This window comes from Sander lucioperca, chromosome 13 (genome assembly GCF_008315115.2).
Source record: "Sander lucioperca isolate FBNREF2018 chromosome 13, SLUC_FBN_1.2, whole genome shotgun sequence".
NCBI lineage: Eukaryota > Metazoa > Chordata > Actinopteri > Perciformes > Percidae > Sander > Sander lucioperca.
In genome coordinates this window covers 14968619-14994521 of record NC_050185.1, presented here as the reverse complement: position 1 = coordinate 14994521, position 25903 = coordinate 14968619, and the positions used below count along the sequence as shown (strand labels likewise).

Sequence of the window (25903 nt, the reverse complement as noted above, 5' to 3'; positions counted from 1 at the left end):
TTTATGATACATTTTTTATTATTTTTATGTTTTGAACATACAACATACAGAACAAACAAATGCAATCGAACAAGAACCAAAACCCTCTCCCACCCCCCACCCTCTGCAGTCTCGAGGAAAACAAAACAAACCAATATACAAGAAAATAAAAATCCCACCTTGCCTAGTCACTCTCCTCTAATTCTTGTGGTGTTGAGGTCATTAGGACTGATACTTGTGCTGCTGCGTTTTTCCATAGGTCTATAGTCAATGACTTGGCTTTGTTAATCCTTGCTGTAGAGAGCTCCAGCATAATTATGTCTAGGAAGTATACCAACCACTGTTTTATGAAAAGCGAGTGGGGGGGAGCCAGCGTTGAGCTATCATTTTCTTGGTTGCGGTTGAGCCGGCTAGCCAAATTTTATTCTGTCTCCCAAGCAGATGTAATTTAGAGTCGTTATTAAGTAACAAAACAATCGGGTCAGTAGGAATTCGACATCCTATCACATCTGATATTATTGATGTTGTTTTATTCCAAAACTCATGCATCTGTTCACACTCCCAGACCATGTGTAGGAAGGTCTCAAGTTTGATTTGATTTGCAAATTTAAATATAATTCCTTTTTGGTATAGAAAAAATGTAACTTTTTGCTTCCATTTGTTGTTTGGAGTTTGAGTCAGTGTTTAAGGCCGCCATCTGCCTGGAGCTTTGGGACACACACACACACACAGACACACCAGTCTCCTATTAGACATTTTTTTCCCAATTAAATGTGTTTAAATCTGACACAGACCTCCAAATCTGATATACAGCTACCTATATATATATTAATACTTTTATTTATGCTCGCAGCCTTACACAACCACCTAAACAAAGCAAAAGCAAGCAATGTGATGTGGGAAGTTGGGAACAATAATGAGGTAAGATACAAACCCCAAGACGTTCAAATTCTCCAAGTAAATTGACAGAGTGCTCCCATTACAATCTGACATCAAATTCATTTGAAATGAAATATTTATGGAATGTTGTGGTCATTTTCGTGTCACCTTTTGTTTTTGTCCTTACCACTCCTTTAGAGCCTATATTATGCTCATTTTCAGGTTCATACTTGTATTTTATGTTTCAACTAGAAAGAATTTTCAATGCCTTAATATAAATTAAAACAAATACTCAGACTGTCTATCTGAATATACCTGTATTCACCCTTTGTCAGAAACATTCATTTTATTCAGGAAAGGTGCTTTAAATGTTCTACACACTGGTTTCCTTGTGCAAAAGGGCTTGTGGGCACAGACTAATAGATCAGTATATGTAGTTTGAATGTAGTTTAAATGCACACATATGTATTAGCACCACTGCTAACGTGATCACATGATGTAATGTGTCTTGTGTACAAATACCTTCTGAATCTTTCAACTGCCTATCACTGACACAGCAAAAAAGGTGTGTGGATGTGTCATTTTGAATGCACTTGTGTGTCTTTAGTTGGAAACAGAAGATGCACTTTTTAGTAACCATTTGTATAAAAAGGTCATTTTCACTCTTATAGTTCAATGATCCATCCTCTTTTAGAGTGTTCAAACACACACAGATGTACAGGCTAACACTGTAATTTATGGCAATTAGCTGCCATGCCTTTTTGTACTAAAATTTTCAAAAGATAGGTATGGATAAGTGCTCCATCTGCAATTACCAGTGGCAGACAAAACATTATATTTACCTGCAAACTAATGGTGGTGAAAACTTGCACCCCATAATTGTGGATCATCCAGACTCTAAGTAATTACTTAATTGGTATTGCTCTCTCTCTCTCTCTCTCTCTCTCTCTCTCTCTCTCTCTCTCTCTCTCTCTCTCTCTCTCTCTCTCTCTCTCTCTCTCTCTCTCTCTCTCTCTCTCTCTCACTCACTCACTCACTCACTCACTCACTCACTCACACACACACACACACACACACACACACACACACACTGACTCTGCTCAAATGCTATCATGCTTTCATTTACTCTATCTCTCTCTGCTGGTAACACACTTTGTCTTTTCCTTTGACTGAGAAGGGCATGTAAGTCACTAATTGTGATGCAGAAGCTGTAATTTGTAATTCATTTGTGCAGCTCTTCCCCTTAAACTGATTCTGAAGGATAAAATGTACCCCACTTCTCTTATCTTTGCCCGCAGCAAATCCCGCAAAAAAACCTTGTTTCTCTGAATTTCTGAGGGGCTATATTGTATCACAAGACATGAAAAGCGCAAAAAAAAACAAAAACGTGTGATACCTGAGCTTAGTCACCTGAAGACAGGTTCTCTCGTGTGCTTTGCATTCTGCAAAGATGAGATATAAAATCCCTGTCAGTTCAAGCTCCCTGTATAAAAGTATAGCAAAACATTGTAGAACACGATTAAAATCAAACTTTAAAAGGATGAGGCAATCGTGTACAGAGCACAAAGGTGTTATTACTGAACTCGCAAAACGCCTGTATATTGCAGACTGAGGCATATCTTTAATGGGAAAAATGAATCAGGATTTTTCTCTCTGCAAATGGCATAACAATATTCCTGCTGTTTGTTAATAGCAGTCTTTGAAATCAGAGGCTGGAAGCTGCTTTGAAAGTAAATGTGGCTAATGAGCATCTGGCTGTCAATAGCTTACAGAGAAAAAGATGTTTTTGTTGTGTAGTATTTAATGTTGGCAGATCATACAAAAGCCTATAGACAAGGTTAATTGTCAGATAAGAGGAAACGTCCTACACTGATGGTGGGGGGAATATATATTTGCTGTTGTCATGTGTCATATGTTCCCAGGAGAAAACTTTGTACTCTACATGCTCTCATTTTGTGGTGATACTACATAATCTATAGAGCCTTGTATTGTATGTATTTTAGTTTACTTTGATATGAAAGTATTAATTATTAAATTTTATATTTATTAGAGTATATAAATTCACGGTGGTTACATTTCTTTTAGTGTGCAAAGGTAATTTATTCCATTTCCTGCCAGCACAGGACCTAAAGGAGCAGATACCCATGTTGGTATGACACCTCTGCAAGCTCTAGTCTGGTGGGCATGAGTTCCCCTAACTTTACAAAGATTGTCTTTGAGATGCTCATAAATGTTATGTACCTCACTGAGTTGTAGTTGTACACCTTTATCCTAGCTTATCTAGGGTGCTCACCCTAGCTTTTGGAAGTGCTGTTTGCCAACATATGTCCTTGGGTCCAAACCCAACACTGACTAACTGAGAGATCTGTAATTAGTTAATAATTAATTATTAAAAGCATTTCCCAGACCTTCCAACCATGAACAGAGTGACTAATCAAATCAATTCAAAAAACAAGAGAATTAGCCAGCAGCCTTATACTTCCTCTATCAATCAAATTAGCTTTTCTAGCCCAAATCGTAGTCTACTGTCTCTAATAGAGGGTTTGGCAGATTAAACGGACAATCTGTAGGACAATACTGGTCAAATTTAGCTTGCTTTGCTAGGATTCAATCCAAATAAAGAAGACAGTTTATTTATTTTCGAAATAATTAAATTAAAAAGTTAATTCTACATTTTACTGAATTTTTCATTTAAGATTGTCATTTGTGTGTTCTGATTCTTACATATAATAAGCAGTAGAAGGCCCAAAACACTTCCCCATGGCACTCCACATGTTATTGGTTGACTGAACCTCAACTTTCTAATACTTCTGTGTAAAATTTAAGTTAAAACAGTTCAATTCTGAGGAATACAAACCATAGAATGAATATAAAGATTAAGTCTCCACTTCCTCCCACTGTACAAAAATGTCCCCGATACAGGCGCTGCCATCTTGCGCTATATGGCGACGTCAAAATTGAGTCTGCGCAGTAGTGATCAGGGTTGGAGCCACGGTATTAAGGTCCCGCCTATACACCCGTTGGACTCACTCGCAAGTCAATCACAGCTGTCAATCATAGCGTTTTAGTTTGGCCCATGTCCCATCCACTAACATGGAGGGGGCAGCCAGCCACCAGGGAGCGATCGAGATGCTTTGGCTTCACTTTTGCAGATCTTTCATGTCGTCCATCTTTATATACAATCAGTGACACAAACCCAAGCTGACAGCTTCTTAAGTAGCGGACTGTGGTTAATGTCCCAAATGCTCTTTGTATGTCAATAAAGTATAAAAACGTCTGTGTGTGTGTGTGTGCATGTAGGTACATGAGTGTCGCACGATTCTTAATAATCTTGTGGTTCCTTTTACCATCCAGGTGGGGTTGGATCGCTGGTGGGAGCAAGAGATCCCTGTGGATGGAGCAATCAACAAAGGAGAGCTCATGACACACAACCTGACTGAGCTCATAAAGCCTGAATCCTACGAGGTTCGCCTCACTCCCATCACACGTTTCGGAGAGGGTGACTCCACCGTCCGGATTGTCACATACAGTGGTGAGTGCTGTATAACTCTATGGTTGTCTATTTAGAGGACAGTTTACTAATCCTGCTGTATTTTAATATTTTCAGTTTTGGAAAATAGAGAGAAAAACATGGTAGGGGAGACACAGGAGAGCCAGATTCACATGTGGTTGCACAGGTGGAGGAATTACAGCTACAGCTGGTAATGTTATCCTTCAGCTAACTCAGAAATACTCTTAAATTATCTCCAGCTCCAGTTTGTGCTGCTGCATAATGACACATGTTCATCAACACTGATGGATATCAAAAGTTCAGTCTGGTATCACCAATCATTACGATGATCTTGATGATGATGTAGTATGTGTGATATATATGAGGAAGAACCAGTAAAAAAGTGAACTTATTAAAATGATTTGAATTGCATCTAACACATTAAGTCATCAGAAGACGGCTTGAAATCAGCTTGCTTTGCTTCTTTGCCAGTAAATGCAGATCAACTGACTAATCATCTCTTCCTTGTGACCTTTATTGCCTGAGTCAGGTCTATTCTGGACTCTGGTAGGCTGACTTGTTGTGTTTGTGCATGAGAGATCAAAGCATCAGATGACTCAAACATGTAGTTTGTGTCACACGACCAAACACAGCTGGTCAAAGAAGAGACATGTTTTGCCTCAGTTTCCCCCAAAACAATGTATTTGTTTGTGTGGTTCATTTCATTATGTTGCCACCAGATGTAATTTTTCTCCTTGGATTTTTTCCACACAACAAAAAGCTTTTTTGATTTTATATTTCAAATATGTAATATTAATATAAATTGTATTATACATAGACCATATCACAGTTGTAAACATAAACCATGGCCCCAAGTTGATTTCCTGTTGCAGTGTATATGAATGACAACATTTGATAGGAAGTTAACAAGGGGCCAGGCTGTTGCCTAGCAATAAAATTCATTTCACCATTGAAAAGGTATATATTTGGTTGATGTTTTAAATCAGGACTACAGTAATAGAGTAGCAACCAGAAGGAAATCATGAAGATGATGTGTACTGTATGGCGGGCCCACTTGGTAGCCACCTGCAGATGTACATTCTCCAGCCTGTTGGACAACACGCTGGCTGAAATACAAACACTACATTAGTATCCAGCAGTGCCATTGCACAGATGCACATGTACTTGAGATGTGCATTTTCAGAAACAAACTATCTGACTGTTTTCTGCCTATCACTGACTGCTTTCAGTCTTACTGAGTTGTGCTGCTGCAGTTGTGAATTATTCAGTTTCACTGCAGCTCATCATGTCAGGTGAACAAAGAATTGGGGAAGTGGGGAAGAGAGACAGAAATGTTTTCTGCTTTTATTTTTTGGAGTAGTTTGTCATATGGTGTGGTCTCTGCCAAACCTTGAATTGAATTCCACTGAATTGAATCAAACTGAATCCAATCAAAGTGAAGTCAAGATAATTGAGGCTAATTAAGACAGAGAGGCACAGAAGGAGAGATAGAGGCAGCATGGTTGGGACTGAGGAAAAAAAGAAGATATATAGGAACAAAGTAAGAAAAAAAGAAGGAGACAGCCAATGCTGATGTGCGAATTGGCTGCCCAACAAGAGACTAGACTAATTATCACTCTAGGGCTGCTCTGTTCTCCCACGCACAGCATAGCATCACTGTAGCAGCCGTATGCAGGTCTGAGCAGAATCCACTCTGCTCACAGAATGTGTCCCTTAAGACTTCCTGACTGACTTGTGAAATACAGTCCAGCATCATCTCCATTATCGCTTTCTCTCCACTCTCACTTGGGAACATGGACCTGTGGGGCGTCTCTAAACAAGTTGTAGGTTTTAGAAGTTTATGGTGAACTGAAATGAATGGGTGTGCTTTTTTAAATTATGTTATATGCAGTTATGATTATTCATTATGTTAGATTTGGGTCTTGATCTACCTCTGATCAATAAATGAATGTAATATTTTCTTGGAAGAAAGAGAAATCCAGTTATGCTTGTAATTAGACGTGGACCAGAGACACAAGAGTCATCTATATTTTATTGTTATTTTTTGTTATGCAGTTAGATTAGGCGGAAAATGCTCTGCTGTTTAAGGGAGCTCTCCAAGAATCTGAGCAGCAACAAGGATTCTGCTGGGAGAACGAATCAACCCTTAACAAACACATATATGAATATTATATCTTGGTTGAATCCACCAAAAGCTTAGCACAGGAGGTTGAGGCTGTCGAGGGATCTGCAGGAGCAAACAATGTTGTAATTAGTGCCGAGTACTGAGTAGATGAAAAGTGAGAAGTGTCATGTTATAATGACTGTGCTGTACACCTGAATAAATATGATTTATATGATAGATAAATCTGATGGACATTACTAGTCAGTTGGTAGCCAAGCAGCTGGTGAGTAAACCAGTGATTGTAAAGCATGGTTAAAGCAATTGATGCCAGTCAGCTGATGGAAGCCCCAACTTAAGCGCGCTGTCTGAACTCAGTCCATACTAGATACAAAATCTCAGCAGGTTTTGAGCGTGAAGTGTGTTTATGCTGGAAAAGTGACAACATTGGTATTAGGGGTGGTACGGTTCACAAAACCCACAGTTCGGTTCGTATCACGGTTTAAGGGTCATGGTTTTCAGTTCTGTATGGTTCTTGTTGTTATTTTTTGTTGTTATTTTCACCCTGTGCAGATAACAGGCACTTAACAGAAACATGGACAAAGTGTTAACATTACACAGTATCCCGATTTATTATGAGTAACCCAGCTGGCATATAAAACGTTTACTACAAGGACAAGGGTTTGTCTGAGGTTTTATATGATGTTTTCATGCTCAAATATTCACACAACGCACCACTCTGCACATTTGCACACTGGCAACCATGTACAAAATGTTATTGTATAGTTTGCCTTACAACTGGGGCATATGTTTTTTTTTTTCTGAATATGCTAAAAATAAATGCAGCACTTTTGAATCTTGCATGTTAAATCCAGGTTAAATCAGACACATAAACATAATACTTTTACAAGTGACAAACTACTGTGCATTTAAAGTCAATCATTACCAGTCTGTGATGGTTTTCATTAGCTCTGTTGCTTCACAGCAAGAAGGCTGTGAGGGTGAAATCACCTTTAGCCCTGGTTCTTGCGGAATGGAGTTTGCACATTTTCCCTGTTTGCTTTGATTTCCTCCAACAAATTAAAAAGACATTCAGGTTAGGAGTCCAAATAACCCTCAGGTGTCAATGAGTATATGTCTCTCTGTGTTTGTCCGTCTAAGTGTGTTTGCCTTGCAATGACGAACACGGTGCTTCCTGCCTTTCACTAGAGTATATAGTATCTCGCTTCCAATGACCCTGAAAAAGAATGTGTGTGTACGGAAACAAACAACAAACCAAAGAAATATCATAGCGGGTTTGCTAGCTGTTACGTTAAACATTGCTGTCCTAGTTTTAACATAAGGCCTCTAAAATCTAAGTATGAGTTTGCTCGTCATTGCCCAATAGGCCAAGCGATCGTTCTGATGTACATAAAGCCGACAGTAGCAGCTTTTCTGTGAGTTGGCAAGAAAACACAAAAGCAGTTATAGGTTCCCCAGCTGTAGAATGAAGGATGGTTGTGTCACCAAGCTCCGAAGATGCTCTTTTAAATTTTGCTGCAGTGACAAACTCGGCATCTGTTTGTTGTTCCTCATAACACTCCTCTCTCGCTCCGGTTTCCTCCAAGGCACAGGATTTAATGTTTAAGCCTCCTGTCAACCCTCACAGTGGCACGGTAAAACACTGCTGCATTTTTATGCAGCTCGTAGTGACATATACAGTAAGATGCCTGTCCTAAAGTCAAAACCTACTAAATCTTACATTAAATACAATCTTCTGCTTGTGATGATTCCTATCGCCTACCATAGCTGAGGTGTTGGGGTATTATTATTATTTGGCCAGCGGTGATTCACTGTAATCCCTTTCTGAGCTTTTATTCAGTCAATGTCTTAACTCTGTTTACCTGAAAACTCAATGAATCACAGTTTTTGAAAGTTTTATGTTCAGTAATTGTTCTATTTCTTTTAAATACCTTGCAGCATAGGGTTTCTGAGGATGGTATTTCTTAAAATATTGTGTTACTGCAGGGTGTTTTCACTATAGGGGTATTCATGACAAGATGATAAAATACTGAGAAATACTTTGCAGCAACATAAAACCACTTGTGAAGGCATAGTAGTTTGCAAAAGACAGTGCAGCTGCTGTCTGGTCACTATCGATAATATAATTAATGATTTAACACCCCTTTATTAAATAAAAGATATGCCAATATTAAAAAGTCATATGGCGCACCTCTCACGGTTTCGACTAGTTATGTTTTCATTATCTTCTTTTTTCTTTTTAGCATATTTACCAAGGGTCCTTTGCTGTTCTCTACATAGATTTTTTTTTGTTTTAAGATTATTGTTTTTGGCATTTTTAGGCCTTTATTTTTGACAGGAAAGCTTAGACATGAAAAGGGAGAGAGAGGGGGAATGACATGCCGCAAAGGGCCACAGGTCAGAACTAAACCCGCGGCTGCTGCATCGAGGACTTAGCCTCTGTATATAGGCCACTCTCTGCCAGGTGAGCTTCAATCATCGACTTACTATTTAAACCACAGCAAAGCTCATCCATGTGGAAGTCCATTAAGGGTTCACTTGCATGTATCAATGTGTCATACTCACACTGATGCGAGAGTAGGACAACACACAGGAGCTTATTGTACATGGCTGTGTTTGTGTGGGTCTCTGGGTATGTGTGCAGGACTGCAGGTTACTGCAGGACCAGTGCAGAACAATTACATCCTCTCTTAGTGGAGCAACAACAGTTTGATCGAAGGACACGATAGTGTGATGTCGCTCGTGTTATTTCTGTCTTGGAGACATGAGGGGAAGATTGCTGAATTACATTTGCCCAGGCTGTTATTATTCCAACTGATGGTTGGAGCTGTGAAGCCATCAAAGGGCTTTTCTCAGAATGGCATGGCACCCTCCCAGACCCTCTAAACATGATAGATGAGAATCTTGGAGAGCGTGAATTATATGAGGTCAGCGGAGAGAAAAAAAGAAGAAGCTGGGCTGCTGTTGTCTATGAGGACACTTGGCTGCAGCCATGGAATTGTCTGCTGCTTTGTAATAGAGCCGCAGGGCGGTGGGCAGGGAATCCAGCCAAGATGAGGTCAGTGTTTGTATCCGGAACGGCCTCTATGGACCGCTGTCCTTTGGCGGTCAATGAGCTTACTTTGTGTTTCAATCAAAATTAGGCAATTTGGATTGGAAGGCAGTCATGCATAAAACAACAGTTTGTGTTGTCCTCTAAGTTGGAAAAGAAGAATTCATACATGTACCTAATACGTGGGTTGAGGACATGACCATTTAAAGCTCACTTCACACCATGATCACTGGGATTGTTTATTTTGAGAACCATCAAACTTACATTTCATCCTCACACATTATTTGAGGCTTTTGTAGCTCAAAGTGAAAGCAGAGTGCTGCAGCATTAAGAAAGAAATAAAAGATGCTTTTTTAATCTCTCTCTATCTTGCTTCAGGGCTTTTTACACATATGCTTTAACAACAGTGCAAGTGTACAGGAGCTACAGAAGTATTTGAAGACACGGCTGTAATATTCCAAAAATCAATCAATCAATCAAAAATCTAAATCTGAATTTATTTTATTCCTTGTTTGTTTTCTCATATCCAATACCGTCATCTACATTGGAAGTTAAATTATCTGTTAGTGTATATGTGTGTGTTTAGAGAGTGTGTGTGTGTGCATGCACAGCAGTAGTAAAGTAGCCTGTGGGCCTGCTCTGTGCTCAGCTTGATTTCCTCAGTGGGGTTAGAGATATTGCTCGAGCAGACACATTCATCTGGACTAAGGCACCGTGAGTCAGCCTGAGGAGGCTGCAGGTGAAAAAAAAAACTGACAAGGATACATATTTTCATAACCACGGTCTTGGAAGAAAGAAGGGGGCAGCAGGAAAGATTGCGGAGGGGGGTGAGGAGAGCCAGTAAGCAGGAGGGGCGGCTGAAAGAATAGAATTTTGTCAGAAAACCCAGCATCCGTTTCACCGGCCTGAGGCTGTAAGTTGTCATATAAAACATATTCTCTGCAACAGGCCGGATGATTTCCTCCCTCTCTGTAGAGACTTCCATTACAGCAATGCCACTCTATGCAGCCCAGTGTAGATTCAGAAGGAAGCATTGAGTGTTGGGATGCAGGTATTTTCACAATCAGTGACATAAAAGATCATTAAAGCTTGTATACGATGAGGGTGTACAGCCTGTTCTCTCCATGCTCACGACAAGGCTTCAGCTGCAGCATTGCAGTTCACTGAATCTTTTATATGATTCAATTGGAAATGCAATGGTTTGTCTCGCTTTCCCTTTTCCTCTCTCTCTCTCTCTCTCTCTCTCTCTCTCTCTCTCTCTCTCTCTCTCTCTCTCTCTGTGCCTTATGTCTCTTTTCTCCCCACTGCAAGTGAACAAGTGGACACACATTTCCATGAACCGCACAGCAATAAACAGAAATCACTTTTTGAGTTTCTGCTTTTAAAAAAAGCCGATTCCACCATCCCCTGTAGTACTTCCCCACTCTTCAGTACATGTTTTCCTTTGTAGGAATGATTTGTTATTACTCACTTTAATTGGTTAGGATTAAAATCAATTCCACCACTAAACAGCAAGGTTTTCATAAATCATGCGGCAACGTAGTTTTGTGGTAAAGCTGATGTATCGCATCTATTCAACCGGTCAGCAATCGATCATGAAAATGCCCATGAATCTTCTTGACAGGTTAAATGGTATTTACCCTGCAAAAAGTGAAGTGCCGACTAACTGGCTCGTTGCAACTCTGTGTGATACCCTTGACCTTTCTGTGTTTGCTGCGGCGGTAGCCTCTTAAATTATCAATGAGGGAAGAATCGAATCACGGTTAGGTGGACAGAATGCAAAAGAAGTCTTGCATGCATTTCAATGGACTCAAGTCATCAGTGTTTGATCTATAAGTTCCCATAATGGCGGTGTTGAAAACAGAAAGAATCAAGGATGTTACAGGAAAGTGATTAGCAGACTCACTTGTGATTATTACTCATTTTTATGATTTATTGGCTTCTAAATGGAAGTATAGAATAGGCTTAGTGCTCTAAATGGAAGTCACCTTCAACAAGAACATCAGTAATGCCGGTAAATGGCAATAATGATAAGCAGTTGCGCTATAAGCTTATTAATGCGGTCAGGCTGGTCTTCCTAATCCCTCTGTCTTTTACATTTGATAAAAGGCAGAGGACGGCTGTCCCCTTTTCCACTATAAATCCAGACATCTCTCTTTTTGTCTGCTCAATAATCATTCCATTGTGCGTGCCAATGGATTGCTTCCTGTTTAGCTGTGTGTTTACTTTTTATTTGCACATTGTGGAAGAAATAGAGCCTGACGAAGATGGTGCGTACACACTCTAATATGCTTTGAGTGTTTTAGTATCACAGGACAATATTCCCATGTTTCCCATGGGCCTCTTTCATTTTGTTTTTATGACAGTAGAACACTGAGCAAAGTGTGCAAGCTGGAAGTTTTGTACATGACTTTTATTAGCTCTGTGCCTAAACAGTAGATGACAGCAGGGTGAAAGGTTAATAGCACAGCTACTGTGTGCATGCTTTTGTTGTATTCTGTGTAACCTGTGGTGGAGCACATTATACCAGCCAAACGTTTTTAAAGTGTGACAGTTTGAGTGCTTGTACTGCTACGTGCGTTTTCCCTTTTAAGAAGTGTCTCACGTATTGACAGACAGCTAAGATATTCTGTACTAATGACTGTCCCTGGCCTTTCTCTTTCACAGCTCCCATCAACCCTCACCTGAGTAAGTAATGTGCACCTCACTTAGCATGGCTCGTCAGAGAGCGAGCTCCTTTTGTCGTAGCACAGTCTGTGAGAACAAAGTAACTGCACATCCCGTAGAGATCTGACTCCCAACATGTCACACTGCACTGGAAGATCCTTCTTAAGTAGCACTTAATGAAGTATGATAAATAAGGCTTCCTTTAGGAACTCTGGGTAAACCTGCATCAGGCTATTCGACATGTTGAGAGCTTTAAATCTCCGCAGGACATTGTGCATTTTGGATGGAGTGTATTTGCATGAGATATGTGGTTTTGTGTGTGTGTGTGTGTGTGTGTGTGTGTGTGTGTGTGTGTGTGTGTGTGTGTGTGCGTGCGTGCGTGCGCGCATGTGTGTGTGTGTGTGTGTGTGTGTACACACGCTATGTGCTTTGTGAGCATTACTTATGCGTGCATCTGTGCCTTATGTTTATATTCTTTAGTCCCATTTATGACACATTTCATTGTTGAAACTTTACATATTCACATCATTCACGCCTTGAGAATCCACACTTAATCATTGTTTGCTGTGCTGCAGTGTGCTGTTGTGTATTGTGCTTTATTTATTTATATAGATATATATTTTGGTGGGTGTTTACACAAACATTACCAACATAATAACAAACATCCTAATCACCAACATCATTATCCAAATCCCTGAAAGAAACTATCTTACCTGCACGCCTCCTCTTTCTCCATCCTTCCTCTGCCTCTCCTCCAAATCCTCCTATCTCTCCTGGGCGCAGAAGGCGAAAACATTTAGTTTAGCTCACAGTGGATGGGGGCGTTAGTGTCTAGCGCCCGGAGCTAGACCTCCATTTAAATCTGCATGCCTATGAGGAGAAGAGTCAGGAGTGCCTGCAACCCAGCCACTTCCCTCCGCTTCTCTCTCTCCTACTCTCACTTTCTATCTCTTTCTCTGCCTCGCAGCATCGCTGTCCTTCTTCCTTCCCTTGGTCCATCCACCCACACTCTACCTCAGTCTGTGTTACCTCCATTACCTAAGTAAAAGCTGCAGATTCTGCTCCTCCCAAGGTCACCACTCCAAACTGCTCCCAGCTACGTTTTAATAAATCAGTGAATATTTATCAGAACACATGCCTACATCCGACAGTTTCACTCCCTCTCTGAACACTTCACTAGTTTAAAAATGTCAGTCAAAGGGCCGTGGAAAACACACCTAGTATACAGAAGATGGAGAGTGATCGAGATGAAGGAAGGCAGCGTCAATATTGAAAAATTGATTACAGAGTCCTACTAGTGAGACACTACCAAACAACAGAGGACAATCTTTTTGACTTTCAGTCATGAAAAAAAGATGGTCTATGCGTCTAATAACCAGTTCTGAAACACACACACACATACACACACACACACACACACACACACACACTGCCATTGGATGTTTTGCGGATGTTTTGCAGAATACTGCAGAGACTTCCTTTCGCTGTCAGGGGAAAACCAAACACACTCAGTGACGTTACCATTTCAGTCAGCGAGAGGTCACATCTTAATTTTGAAATTCTGTTCACCAGATCATGTGGTGTAATTAGGACTTTGCTGATATATATATCCTCCCGAGACACACTAAATATATAAATAAAATAAATAAATATATAGATATATAAATCTCATAAATATACAGTAGGTGTCACTGCACACATACTGTACCTACAAGGCAGTGTATAACTTCTTACTCTTTTATAATGATGTGAATGTAAGAGCCTGGTTCTGCTCTGTCACTTACCAGGAGAGTTCCACTGCAGCTTTGAGGAGGAGCCCATCTGCATGTTCACCCAGGACAAGAATGATGATTTTGATTGGACACGGCACAGCGCTGCTACCCGCGATACCAAGTATACGCCCAACACCGGGCCCAGTGGTGACCGCAGTGGTTCCAAGCAGGGTAAGTAGTGTAAAAGTCTAACTTCAACCGTTCACTGAACCCCTCCCCAGACAGTGACTATCCAATCATAGCTTAGCTGTAGTAAAAGCAATACTTGGTATATAAAATAGTTTAGAGGGTGACTTTCAAAAACCAAGAACATAGAACAAGAGCTAAAGTGTAAGGAATGAATTAAATAGTGTGTTTATCTGCTCTAACGTTAAAGTCAAATGTTAGCAATCTCAGCTAACTAGCATACCACCTATTTAGAAACATACTGTTTAAAAATACTACAAGCTGGCAAAGAGATGGATGGATGGATGGATGGATGGACGGACGGACGGACGGACGGACGGATGGATGGATCAGAACAAGTCTACTTTAAAAGATCCTCTACATAAAAAATAATCTCCTTTAAATAACATGACCTGTCTGATATGGGTCTTCCACATTTTCTTCCCTCGTTCAACAATCAAGAATCTATGAATATGCAACTGTGGTGGGCACAAGATGTCTCCTACTGGACTTAACAAATCCATTCTCAGTGTTTACTGAAGGCCTCGAGTTTTCACACCACACTGTAAACTGCAGAGCTTTTAGGTGAGCATAGAGAAACTGTCCCCCTGTCAGCAGATGTGAAACAAACTCTGCACATACGTTATTATGCACAGTGAAGCTGTCACATCCAAGTGAAGTAACATAAAACCAAGTTTTATTACTGGAGGGACAAAACAATGCATTCAGTCAAGATAAGTTGTCAAAGTAGAAAATAATAAATAAAAAAAAAATAGGTCCATCCATTCAAATCTACGTTAAGAGTAAGCTGAGTCCTTTGTTAGCGCAGTCTTTTTTCGGTGTTACAGCTGTCACAATGAGCGTGTCAGAACCTACGACTGCATCAGGAGGAGAGAGAGAGAGAGATAGAGGGAGTGTGTATATATGGACAGAAAGAGAAAACTGAAACTCAAGTTTATTAGGATACCATTTAATTAACTTACCACTCAATTAGCAATTTGTGCATATTCACAACTAATCTGTCATAGCGTAAATTATCGACATCAGCAAAAGATGGAGGGTCTCTCACATTATCTGGTCGGGAGGGGCAGTGAGGTTTTTTATTGCTGACAGACAGAAGGTACATACTCATGTTTGATCCACAGTATTAAAAATATGAAAGGATGCGGAACTGAACCGTCTTTTGTAGCTCGATGATGCTGACTGTTTGCTGGAGACATGTAGCTTTAGCTCATAAACCTTGTGTTTAAGTGCACATTAAAGACAATTTTACAGGGTTCTTGTTTTAAAATACATACATACAGAGACAGCGTCCATGGAGTTAGCATTAATTAGCTGCTACCAAGCAGTGATAAAAATCTGCTAGCAACAGTTGCATATCGGCCAACAAAATCCGCCAAGAAATTTGTCAGAAATCAGTGACGCACTGCTTCAAAAAAAATGATGCTGAATCTGCCACCGTCCTCACTGTAAACTTCTTATGTGCCCTGCTGGAAGGGAAAGCTTGACCCGTTAAGCAGCAGGGGCTTAGCGAATGGTTAGTTGATTGATGCCTTGGATATGTGGTCAGTTAGGTGATTGTTTGATTGAGCATTCCGTAATATAGCCTCATACTCGTGGTGGCACGGTGATTGGCACTTTGTGTTTACAACAGTCCAATCATGTTTTATAAGCTGGAATTGAATTGGAAACTTCAAATTGACAATGGTGCAAGTGTGAAAGTGTTTGTCTTTGTGCTTTTGCGCAACACATGCTGAGAAAGGCCTCAACACCCTATGACACTGAATAAGAATATGTACCTTTAGAGAATAATAATAATAATATGTTTATTTAATAAAGCACCTTTTACAGAACAAAGTCACACAGTGTTTCACAAGAGTGCAGTTGTTAAAGGTAACAGTAAAAAGAACAATCAATAAAAAAGAATGAAGTAACAATAGAAATACAAATAAAAACAGTAAAATAAGACTTAAAAACAAACAACATTACAAGTCTGGGGCAAATGGCAGTTCAAATAGGTGATATACGTATACATAGATAGATACATGTTATACATGATACCTGTAGATTAAAAGGCAAATTAGATACAAATCATCAACATTCACCAACCAGTAAGAAAGTCCCTCAATTGAATTTGTCAGCTGGGGATTTATCTGTATAGATGAACAATTATATTGCAAAATTATGCTCAGAAAAAACAGTTGGAGTAAATGTAAGCTATGATTTCTGCCAGCCGTCAGTGTGGCTCAGGAAATCCTGCACCTGCTCATTTGATTGGAAAAACATTGGTTGAATGCACACATTTAAATGGTTATTTCTTATGTAATCTATGCATGAATACATGAATCCCCACAGTGCACCGGCAAACAGTGTCATTATCATGTTATTGCTCAATAACGTGACAAGATATGAAATCAGCATAGGTATAACATGTTGTACCTATTATACAATATATGCAAACATGTCACTAAAAGTTTTACCCTTCTGACATGTTGAAATAAGTTAGAAAGATTCAAGTGTTTCCAACTGCATACTAGATGATTTCAGCTGTACTCCTTGTGTCATCTATTGCTCCATGCAGCACAATCTGACGATGAGCAGCCTTGATCATTTATGTTCAAGATAATCGTGTAACTGAGTCTCTGTTGCTGTTTCCATGGGTACCTAAACCAGAGAAATTGTCATTTTAGTATTCAATATGTCAGTTACTGTACATGTGGAGGTATTCAATATTCAAGAACATAATAAATAATGAATTAAAATAATTGGATTTGCAGGAATCCGTCGGAGGATTTTATACGAATCCACTGATGGAAGGTATCTGTGGTGGAATATAAGTGCCTATTATGGTGCTGTGGCAGTAGCAGCAGCTGAAGTGGTAAATAATGCATTGGCTTTAATCACCTAATGGTTTCAAAATGTCCAGCATTTCATTACCAGCCCCATTCCTCTTTGCGTGTAATTATCTGAAATGAGATCTAACCGAGGGAGATATTCCATTTGATTTTGGCTGGAGGGGCGCGGAGACGCTCGCTAGCTACCGTCCCTGTGCCTGTGGCAGGGCAGAGATTGGCTTCAGATCATGTGGCTCAGACACAATCAGAGGGCTGTCCACGACTGTCAGACCGAGGGAGCATAAATGTAACCCAATTGTTATCGCCTTGAATTGCCCCTGGTTATTGCCATTAGTAAAAGGAGAACTGTCTATCTACAACTATCTCTGATATGGAAAGTTTTATTTCCATCATGCTATCACAGACTGGCTGAAAAAGCAACTGAGCATGACCAAAGATGCCTCACTTTTTCCTAGTGTTTACAGTGACAAATAATTTGAGGGTGTATAGTAGGCAGTCAGAAAGTAGTTGTGGGAGTCTGAACATAACATAAGCTCTCCTATTTTTTAAAGGGTATAGCCACTGTTTGTGCAGTTTCCCAGCAAGGCATAATGACTTTGTCCTGAGGACATCAACAAGGCATATTCAGATAATATACTCTATATACTGTACAATACAAAATGTATCCTATAGGTCATAATATTACCAATTCAGGGTGTGGTTACCTTCGGTTTTAGCTTCAAATAAAGTGGTTTAGAAAATCTGGCTTAAGTGTTGGCTTTTTACAACCTGTATAGACATCTGACTGCTTGTTTTCCTAAAATAGGTGAGTACAATGTTAACAAAACTGAGATAAATGATGACCAAAACTACAAAATTAGTAGTATTAACCTAGTCTGGATCGACGACGGTTCATTTACCGGATAGTTTGAGTGGAAGTTCCAGCGGATCCCTCACTTTCTGCTTTCTTTGTGTTTACGTTAAACCCGGTCGAGTACTAGCAACGTTACACACTGAGCAATGTTACACACTGAAAATGGCAAGTTCTGAAGAAGATTTGGATCGTGCAACAAGGCAGGCCATCTTGGTTCGTTTGGGGAATGATTGTAAAGATTTACAAAGAATATGTTTACAGCATTTGCTCTCTAACTGGGACGTTTTTTGGACCGATTCGCAGGGTTTTGCTAAGGACAAAATACACACAGCGATACGCTGGTAAGAGCAAATTACTTTTAACCATTTTTTTTCCAGCTATTTTAAATAGCTCACGTTACTGTTTTGTGTGAGCAGTTAACAGTTTTTCTTTTGCAGGATGCAAATGTTCCACCTAAACAAGTTCCTTCCCGAGACCATTTTGCAGAGCCACGGTCACTGCGTCCAGAGCTTAGAGCCGCCCAAGACGATTGTGATTGGTTTAAAGAAATGCAAACAACCCCTGACCGTTTTTTCTCCTATCCAGGAGTGTATGCTCCTGTTGCCAGACCTTCCTCAGCAGCACTGTGGAGATAGGTCTGGCAATGTAAGACTATAAAAAAAACAGAATTAAATGTTCCGCTTCCTGACAAAGTACATTGTAGGTTTTATATATTAAGATATTTTGTCTGCTAGTGAATCTTACTTGCAATTCCTGTATATATGTCTTATATGTGTTTTTATGTGTCCCTGTGTTTCAAGGTTTCTACATGTACATTGAGACATCAAGACCACGGAAGGAAGGGGACCAGGCGCGGCTTGTTAGTCCGTTTTTTAACGTAGCACCTAAAAACCCTTACGGTATCACCAACCCACCTGCCTACTGCTTCAGCTTCTTCTACCACATGTATGGAAAACACATAGGTAAGATGCATTCCTCAGATGCTTAATTGTCCCCAGTCTGTATAACAAATGACTGTTGACTGATGATAATGTGTTACTCTTGGGTTTAATCTGACATACTATATTCAATGCCAAAAATATCATCTTAATTAATATTCATTGCTCAATGGTTCATGGAAACTTATGAAGAAAAGGATAATTACACTTGTTCCTTAAAGAATCTGTCACTGTTCTGTGCTTTTGGTTGCTTAAGCAGAAAAAACAAACTTAAAGTGGAACTTAAATTGTTTTGGCAATTCACTGCTAAATGAAGGAGATTCATTATTATCTATGCAGAACTAAATAGCAGTCAATGAGGCAACAACACAAGAAATTTTATTTAGAAATAAAAAAAGACCATCTTACATCTATGGGACATCACACTGGCTTTGGGACATAAATTAAGGGATCTTGAAATTGCTGTCTGCCACCTGCGTGTTTCACAGTGGGCATTTCCTTTATTTGTCAAAGAATGGTTGTTTGTGAGACAGGAACACTCACTAAGAAAGGCAGCACTTTTCGTTGTAAGCAACAGAATTTCAGTAATTTCTAGAGAGTTTGTCCCCATGGCAGGTGCTGCAGGGAGTTTTGTGCTTTCATGCTAAGATTTTGTAAGTGCAGCTGTCAGATTTTTCAAGCAAAATATATCTCACTTTTGCAACAAACCCTTTCAAAGGTGTGTACACAAGTCCTGGGCATTAGCTGTTACATTCCTCTTTGAATGTAGATAACAACCTTGTATGGCCCATTTGAAGATGGCAGAGCGACTGAATGAGCCATCTGTGGCTTACGTCTGACTCTTAGGCTTCCTTCACCGGGGAACCAATCAGCTGACCGCGAGCACTGCCTGCTCTGAGAGCAGGCTGTTTGAGTGTTTGTGCTTTCGGGAATGGTGAGAAAGATTGGATCTCTAGCACAAAAGCGGCTGGATAATATGTTGTTGAAGGCCTCTATTGGTGTTGCTCTGCCTGAGCTTCACCCTGTATCATTAGCTACTGCACAGCTTCATAGGGCAGGTGAGGGACAATGTTGGGTGGGGATGTGGGGTCATCTTGGTACCATGGGGGCTAAATGCTGTTAAAGCTGCAGTGGGTAGAATGCAAAATAAACAGCAGAATTTAAAGACGCGTAAGACCTTTTCCTGCAGCTCTTCGCACGGGAAATGGATGCGCAGAACCGCCAATAGGAACGCTCTCTCTCTTTCTGAAACGACCTGTGATTGTTAGACCTGTGAAGGCTAGATTTTCTGAAGCCTGAATACAGAGCCAAGAGGAAATGCAGAAGTCTTGTTTTCTCTTTGACCATTTTTTTTATTACAATATGCTGAAAGGTTATTATTAGAGATGCACCGATTGACCGGCTGGTCAGTCTGACATATGCCGATTTTATGCCGGTCAAATTCACTCGGGAGGCACATGATTTACATCGCGCAACATCAGCACCACACGTGCACATGCAGGGTTTCCGCTATATGCATTTAGCAGCGGCACACTGCTGCTCAATCAGCTGTTTATGAAATGTCATAAAGTCGTAATTATACACGGCTCTGCAGAGCCGTCTGCTCTACTGATCTCAGGCGAACAGTCAGCCGCTCTGTCTTTCCCCTCTGAGGCTGAACAACTGGAACATGAAAACCGCACTCACGCGGGTCCCGTGAAATATGACAACTACAGTTTATCGGAAAATAGCGTTGGGCACACTGACTTTGATGAATTTACTGTTTATCAGACCCCAGCTGAGACAAGAAGCTAACGTTAGCGAACGCTACGGTCCCTCTGCCTCTGACGCCCCACTGGCCGCTGTGTAAAAAAAAAAGAGACGCTGTATTCCTCCGACACGCTGTATTGACATTACTGTTTAAAACGCTTTCCAGGTTAGTGGGGATGCATAGTGCTCAAAACCAACATTAAAATCCTACCGCCGGTAGCTGATGTTAGCAGCAGATAAGCCTGTTGACAGCAACAGTATTGTTCATATATATGCACAATAACAAATAAAGCAAACTTGCTAAAAAAGGAACTACACGCTGTTTTCAGGTAACGGTAATCTTTATACTGCAAGGCTATATTTATTTTATTTTTATTTGTTATTTATATATTATTTTCTTGCCCTTACCTGTTTTACCTGTTTTCATACATACAGAAGTTTAGTTTTAGTTAGTTCGGAATCGGCTAAAATCGGTATCGGCTGGTCAAACTCAATGAAAAATTGGAAATCAGAATCGGCCTAAAAATTGTAATCGGTGCATCTCTAGTTATTATTGAACTTTTTCCCAATGACGCCAAAAATAAAGTTTCCTACCACAGCTTTAGGGCATGAGAGCAGTTTGTTAGATGGCAAGTTCATGTTGTGCACTCAAAGCACTTTACAATAATAGCAAAAAAAAGTAATTCTACAGTTCTCCATTTTCACGACAATGGAGGGAGCTAAAAGTGAGGACTGTTTCAGTCAATCTTGTTCATAAATCTTCCACGACCCAATTGGCATTCTAGGCGACCCAAGGGTTAGGAAGTCTGACCTACTTTGGCAGTGAGGCTTTGATCTCCACATATTAATGGACCCAATATAAGCCACTTGAATGCCTCTCAAACCAATTCAACTCCCACACTGACCTCCACATGCATGATGGTTCCTGTGTTGATGCATTTGGAACCTTTTTCCAGTCATCAACTGATGTGTGTTAGGTCACTGCACAATTGTGTTTTTGTTGAATCATATGTTGGACTGGTTATTAGCTGTTAGGCCCAAGCCACCAGATGTCTCCCATTTGAATCTACTAGAATAGGCACCTCTCTTAGCAAACATATCTCTCTTGTGTTATGTACTATCACCTTTGACATTTGCAACTTAAAAAAAGCCTAGCGACTACAGTTTTTGGCAGTGGTAAAAATGTCTATGGCATCCATCGAGCCATTCTCGGTGATCCGTTCATATCCAAAACAAATGTGGACATAGATTACAAGCACAGCAGCCTTGGAGCCCAGTTTGTGTGGTATTTGAGGCTGACTCGCACAGTGACGAGCATACATAGCTGTCTGCCAGTGTGTCTTTTTGTATTCTAACACTAGGCCGGAATTTTCAAATCCTTGGATTCGAATCAAAGTTTCTCTCAATAACATTAAATATGCATGACTAATTGAAATTAAAGTTTTGAAAAAAGAAACATCCTTAAGTATTATTTATTAAGAGTTTAAAGGAGACCTATTATCTTCATTTTCTGTAATATCTATAATGTTACAATGTTGGATGTTCATATTAAACATGGTCAAAGCTTCAAGTAATATGGTAAATGTATTTAAAAGAAATCCCTGTGAGCCAAAACATCAGATTTAAAACTGTTCTGAACGCTGCTTTTGGCCAGGTATGATGTCATACTGAGCCAGTTGAGTGGTCATCTGCTCCAAGCACGCCACTGCAGGGTTTACAAAACATATACTGCTACATGTAGCTACATGCTAACGTCAGGGAAGCCTGTAATCTTGGTGGCAGATGTTGTTAATTTGATTGACAGTGGCAAAACAACCCCAATAACTGCCATCAGATTCTGATTCAAGTACTGTCAAATCTTAATTGGTGCATGGAAGTACACAGCATCACCTTCTCCCAGCTTTACAAACCAGTGACAAAAAATACAGACATAAACAAAAGATACCAATATATCTCATGTGAAATAACCAAAACTGTTGAGACTTTGGCAGATTGTTTGTGTTCACTTGGGACCTTGTCGCTCTTAGTAAGAAGCTGATTGAGAAAATGTGTTTTCAGTGGAAATGACAGTGATACCTGACAAAAAGAGAGTGCACCACAAAAAACGACTAAAAATACTACTTCCCTAAACATATTTTTAGTCGCCAAAAAAAAACAAATAAAACAATGGAAAAATAGATAACTTACAAAGTGACGATAGAGGAAGAGAGCAATGATAGTGAATGAACTCAAAGAGGGGACAGGGAGTTTCAGTTCTGTGCTCATTAAACTTGATGTTCAATAAACTGTGAAATCACTACAGGCTGGCAACTGCACTCTTCTCTCTTTTGATAACATGTTTACAGCGAGCATTTGGCTGCATTTACCTCAGTATTCTAGTGAGACGCCGTCTCCACCCTCCACCTGCTCCGCTCGGAACTTCTGCTGGACCTGCTGCTCCAACTCCAACCCCCTTCTTCGTTCGCTCTTTCCTTTCAGTGCACTAGCTTATATATCTTTTATAAGCTATATTTTCTTTTGTGGATCTTGTGTCATTCCAACTTTTTTATTTCCCTTTAATGTTTGTTCAATTACTGTTATTTGCATTCATAATATACATAGGCTTAAATATGAGTAAAAGTCATTATTTTCAAAGTTGGACGTAAGTGTTGGAATTATTAATGGGCATTTTTATGCAGCATCACATTCATTTTGAGAGAAATTCAACCACTGAACCAGTGAGCTCTCCTGCTTATACAGTGCAATCCACAGATATCACTGTGAATACATTCAATGGATTATTATGAGTAATCAAAACATTGTTTCTGGAAAATGTGAATTTTCACAGCTTTGCACAGAATAAAGAAAGTTCCATTTACCTCCATTGTATATCAGTAGTGTCAGACAACTCAAAACATATATCTCAAAAACTCTGCAAATACAACCAAAACTATGTTCACAGCTTGATACTACGAGCAGCATGGTGTTTGTGTTAATGTTTTTGGGGGGAACTGACCCTTTAAGCACAACACTGAGTTGACAGCAGGACTCCATATGGTCTAAAATTTAGCCAGGCTACTTTTCAACTGTCCTCAGAGGAAAGGCCGAGTGGAAGTGTCCAGGTGGGGGGGCCGGACCAAACATCTGGAGAGGTGGAGACGAGGGAGGTGGAGAGAATATAAGGATAGAGGTGTCGGAGGGCGACTCAGCGGGGAGATGTGAGCTCCTCCGGCTCCCTGCCGAGGTTGAGTAGGCCGTGACATTTCCAATTTGCTCAAATTGATCGCCAGCCAGACCCTCTCTTCCCTGCCCTCCCCGTCTGTGGTGATCCCATGCCCAGACTGTGGCGTGTTATGATGAATGGGCTAAATGTCAAGGACTTGAAACCCAGCTCAGATCCTCCATGGCTATGCTCCATTTAGTATTCTGCCTCTCTGGCCGTGAGAGAAATTCGCCCAGGAGCTCAGGAATGTTGGTTTGTGATATTTTCTACCCAAAGAAGAGAAGGCTTATGACAAATGGTCTTAATAATGCATGTTCATGTATATATATATATATATATATATATATATATATATGTTCTCTTAAACTGTTGTTTTAAACAGTTAAAGGCTTTTTCCTGTTTAGATCTGTGAGTCACAAAGCCATCAGACATGGCACAGCTCCCTCTTGAAATGCTGGGAGTTTGATGCTCTTTGGGACTGTGCTGTGGAGGTGAGTCACAGTCAAGTTGTGGCACGGCAGCGCTGAAGGCCAGAATCAGTCAATAAGGAGTTTCGCCCACACACTGATGAGAACAGTGGCAGAGGCTCAAAGAAACTCCTCCGTAGTTAGCTAGCGGGGAGATACCTGAGACAAGGTCACACTTAATTACTGAAGCAGATATCAAAGTTTGCCTTTGGAGCCCGTGTCACATTTGTTTATAGGATTAAGTCTCCAGCAAAGCACATCAAGCAAGTCTGTTTTAAGCCTGACCTTCTGAGAAGCAATGGAGTCATCCTTCCATTAGCGAGGAGGGTGGTCTGCACCTCAATTCTCCCCCCCCCCCATCTCGTCCTCACTACATAATTTCAAATTTCTAGGAGCTATTTCTCACTTCTCAGACTCACACCTCTCTCTCTCCTCAGATCTTTTTAAATTTCACAAGTGTCTGCCATAGGTATTCCTTAAAAAAAAAAAAATATTCCAAAGAATATACAGCACATGCCTTTGCTCGGGATGTGATGACACTGACATTACCACCTACATCGAGATGAGTTCAAACAGAATGTAAGCCAGCCAGCTCAGCAAGAATCCTCCTACATCCTAAACACTTCACCAGGAGATGAAACCGCAGGTCATGTTCTGCACAAGAGCTCATCTCTCACTGGAGATTGTGCTGTCGTTGGGGAAAGTGTACCGTATACTGTGCTGATGAGAGAATATGAGCAGGGACATGCAGTGTAGCCTTCCCATCGTTTCCTCACAGAGATGAGCAGTAATGAGGCACCTCGCTGAGGCAACCATGCATCAAAAGCAAAGTTGCATTCATAGACGCTGCTGTTTTTGCTCACCAGTTGTGTCAACGCAAAGGTGCTGCTTTCCATACTTGTGAAATTCACTTGACTTGCTAACTTGATTTGGGTCTTTGGCTGCTGCTGGCCCACTGCTGGGGGATACTTATTGCTCTCTCTCTGTCTTCCTGTATGGTGAATAGAAAAAACTAACACAATCAGTTGGTTTGGAGAGGAGGGTAAAGTGGTTGCACTCTGTGTCATCATCTGAGAGAACAATTGTGTTTTATATCAAAGCCAGGGGCCAGACAAGAGGTCTCACTGAGGGGATTCTTCAATTCAGACCTGCTATATGGTCTATTCTGTCTCAATAAGAGCCAGTACCTCTGTGTTGTTGTAAGGGTTATATGAATTCAGTTTAAATGGAACTGTCAAATTGCATTTTCAAATGCAGAGTTGGTTTGGACACTCAGGAGTTTCTTCCTGTGCAGCAGCTTTAGTCGAATGATGAAAAAAGGAAGCCGGACTGAGCAGAAATAGTTTGAAACTAATGATAAATTAGGAACTGTTCTCCACAGGGAAGGTATTTCCACTCGCTAGAAATTCTCATCACACATTGCCCATTAGTGATAATTAATTGGGATTAATACGAGCGAGAGAATAATTTATCATTGCTTGCAGAATCACAACTTACTAAATGTATCAATTCATATGACCTGAGTTCCACCTTTGCTACTGCTTGGCTCTGCTTCCAATGCAGATGAATACATACATTTGAAATGCAGGAGACCGTAGTGAATATTAAGTTTAAAGGCCAAGCCCAATTTCACTTGCTATTTTAAACCGAAATTCCTTCAGTCTGGGTGGTTGTGTGGTTTCTCAAATATAG

General features: G+C 40.3%; 1 protein-coding gene across 5 annotated transcripts in view; it reads left to right on the top strand.

The window, feature by feature from the left end:
- The window catches only part of LOC116066172 (MAM domain-containing glycosylphosphatidylinositol anchor protein 2), a 182270-nt gene that overhangs the window by 147518 nt on the left and 8849 nt on the right, over positions 1 to 25903 (top strand). For all 5 annotated transcript variants that reach the window (XM_036008975.1, XM_036008976.1, XM_031322067.2 and 2 more), the window contains 4 exons: positions 4213 to 4390; positions 12211 to 12231; positions 13998 to 14153; positions 18656 to 18817. In XM_036008975.1, coding sequence (XP_035864868.1) covers positions 4213 to 4390; positions 12211 to 12231; positions 13998 to 14153; positions 18656 to 18817 — 517 coding nt within the window. The remainder of the gene's footprint in view (positions 1 to 4212; positions 4391 to 12210; positions 12232 to 13997; positions 14154 to 18655; positions 18818 to 25903) is intronic.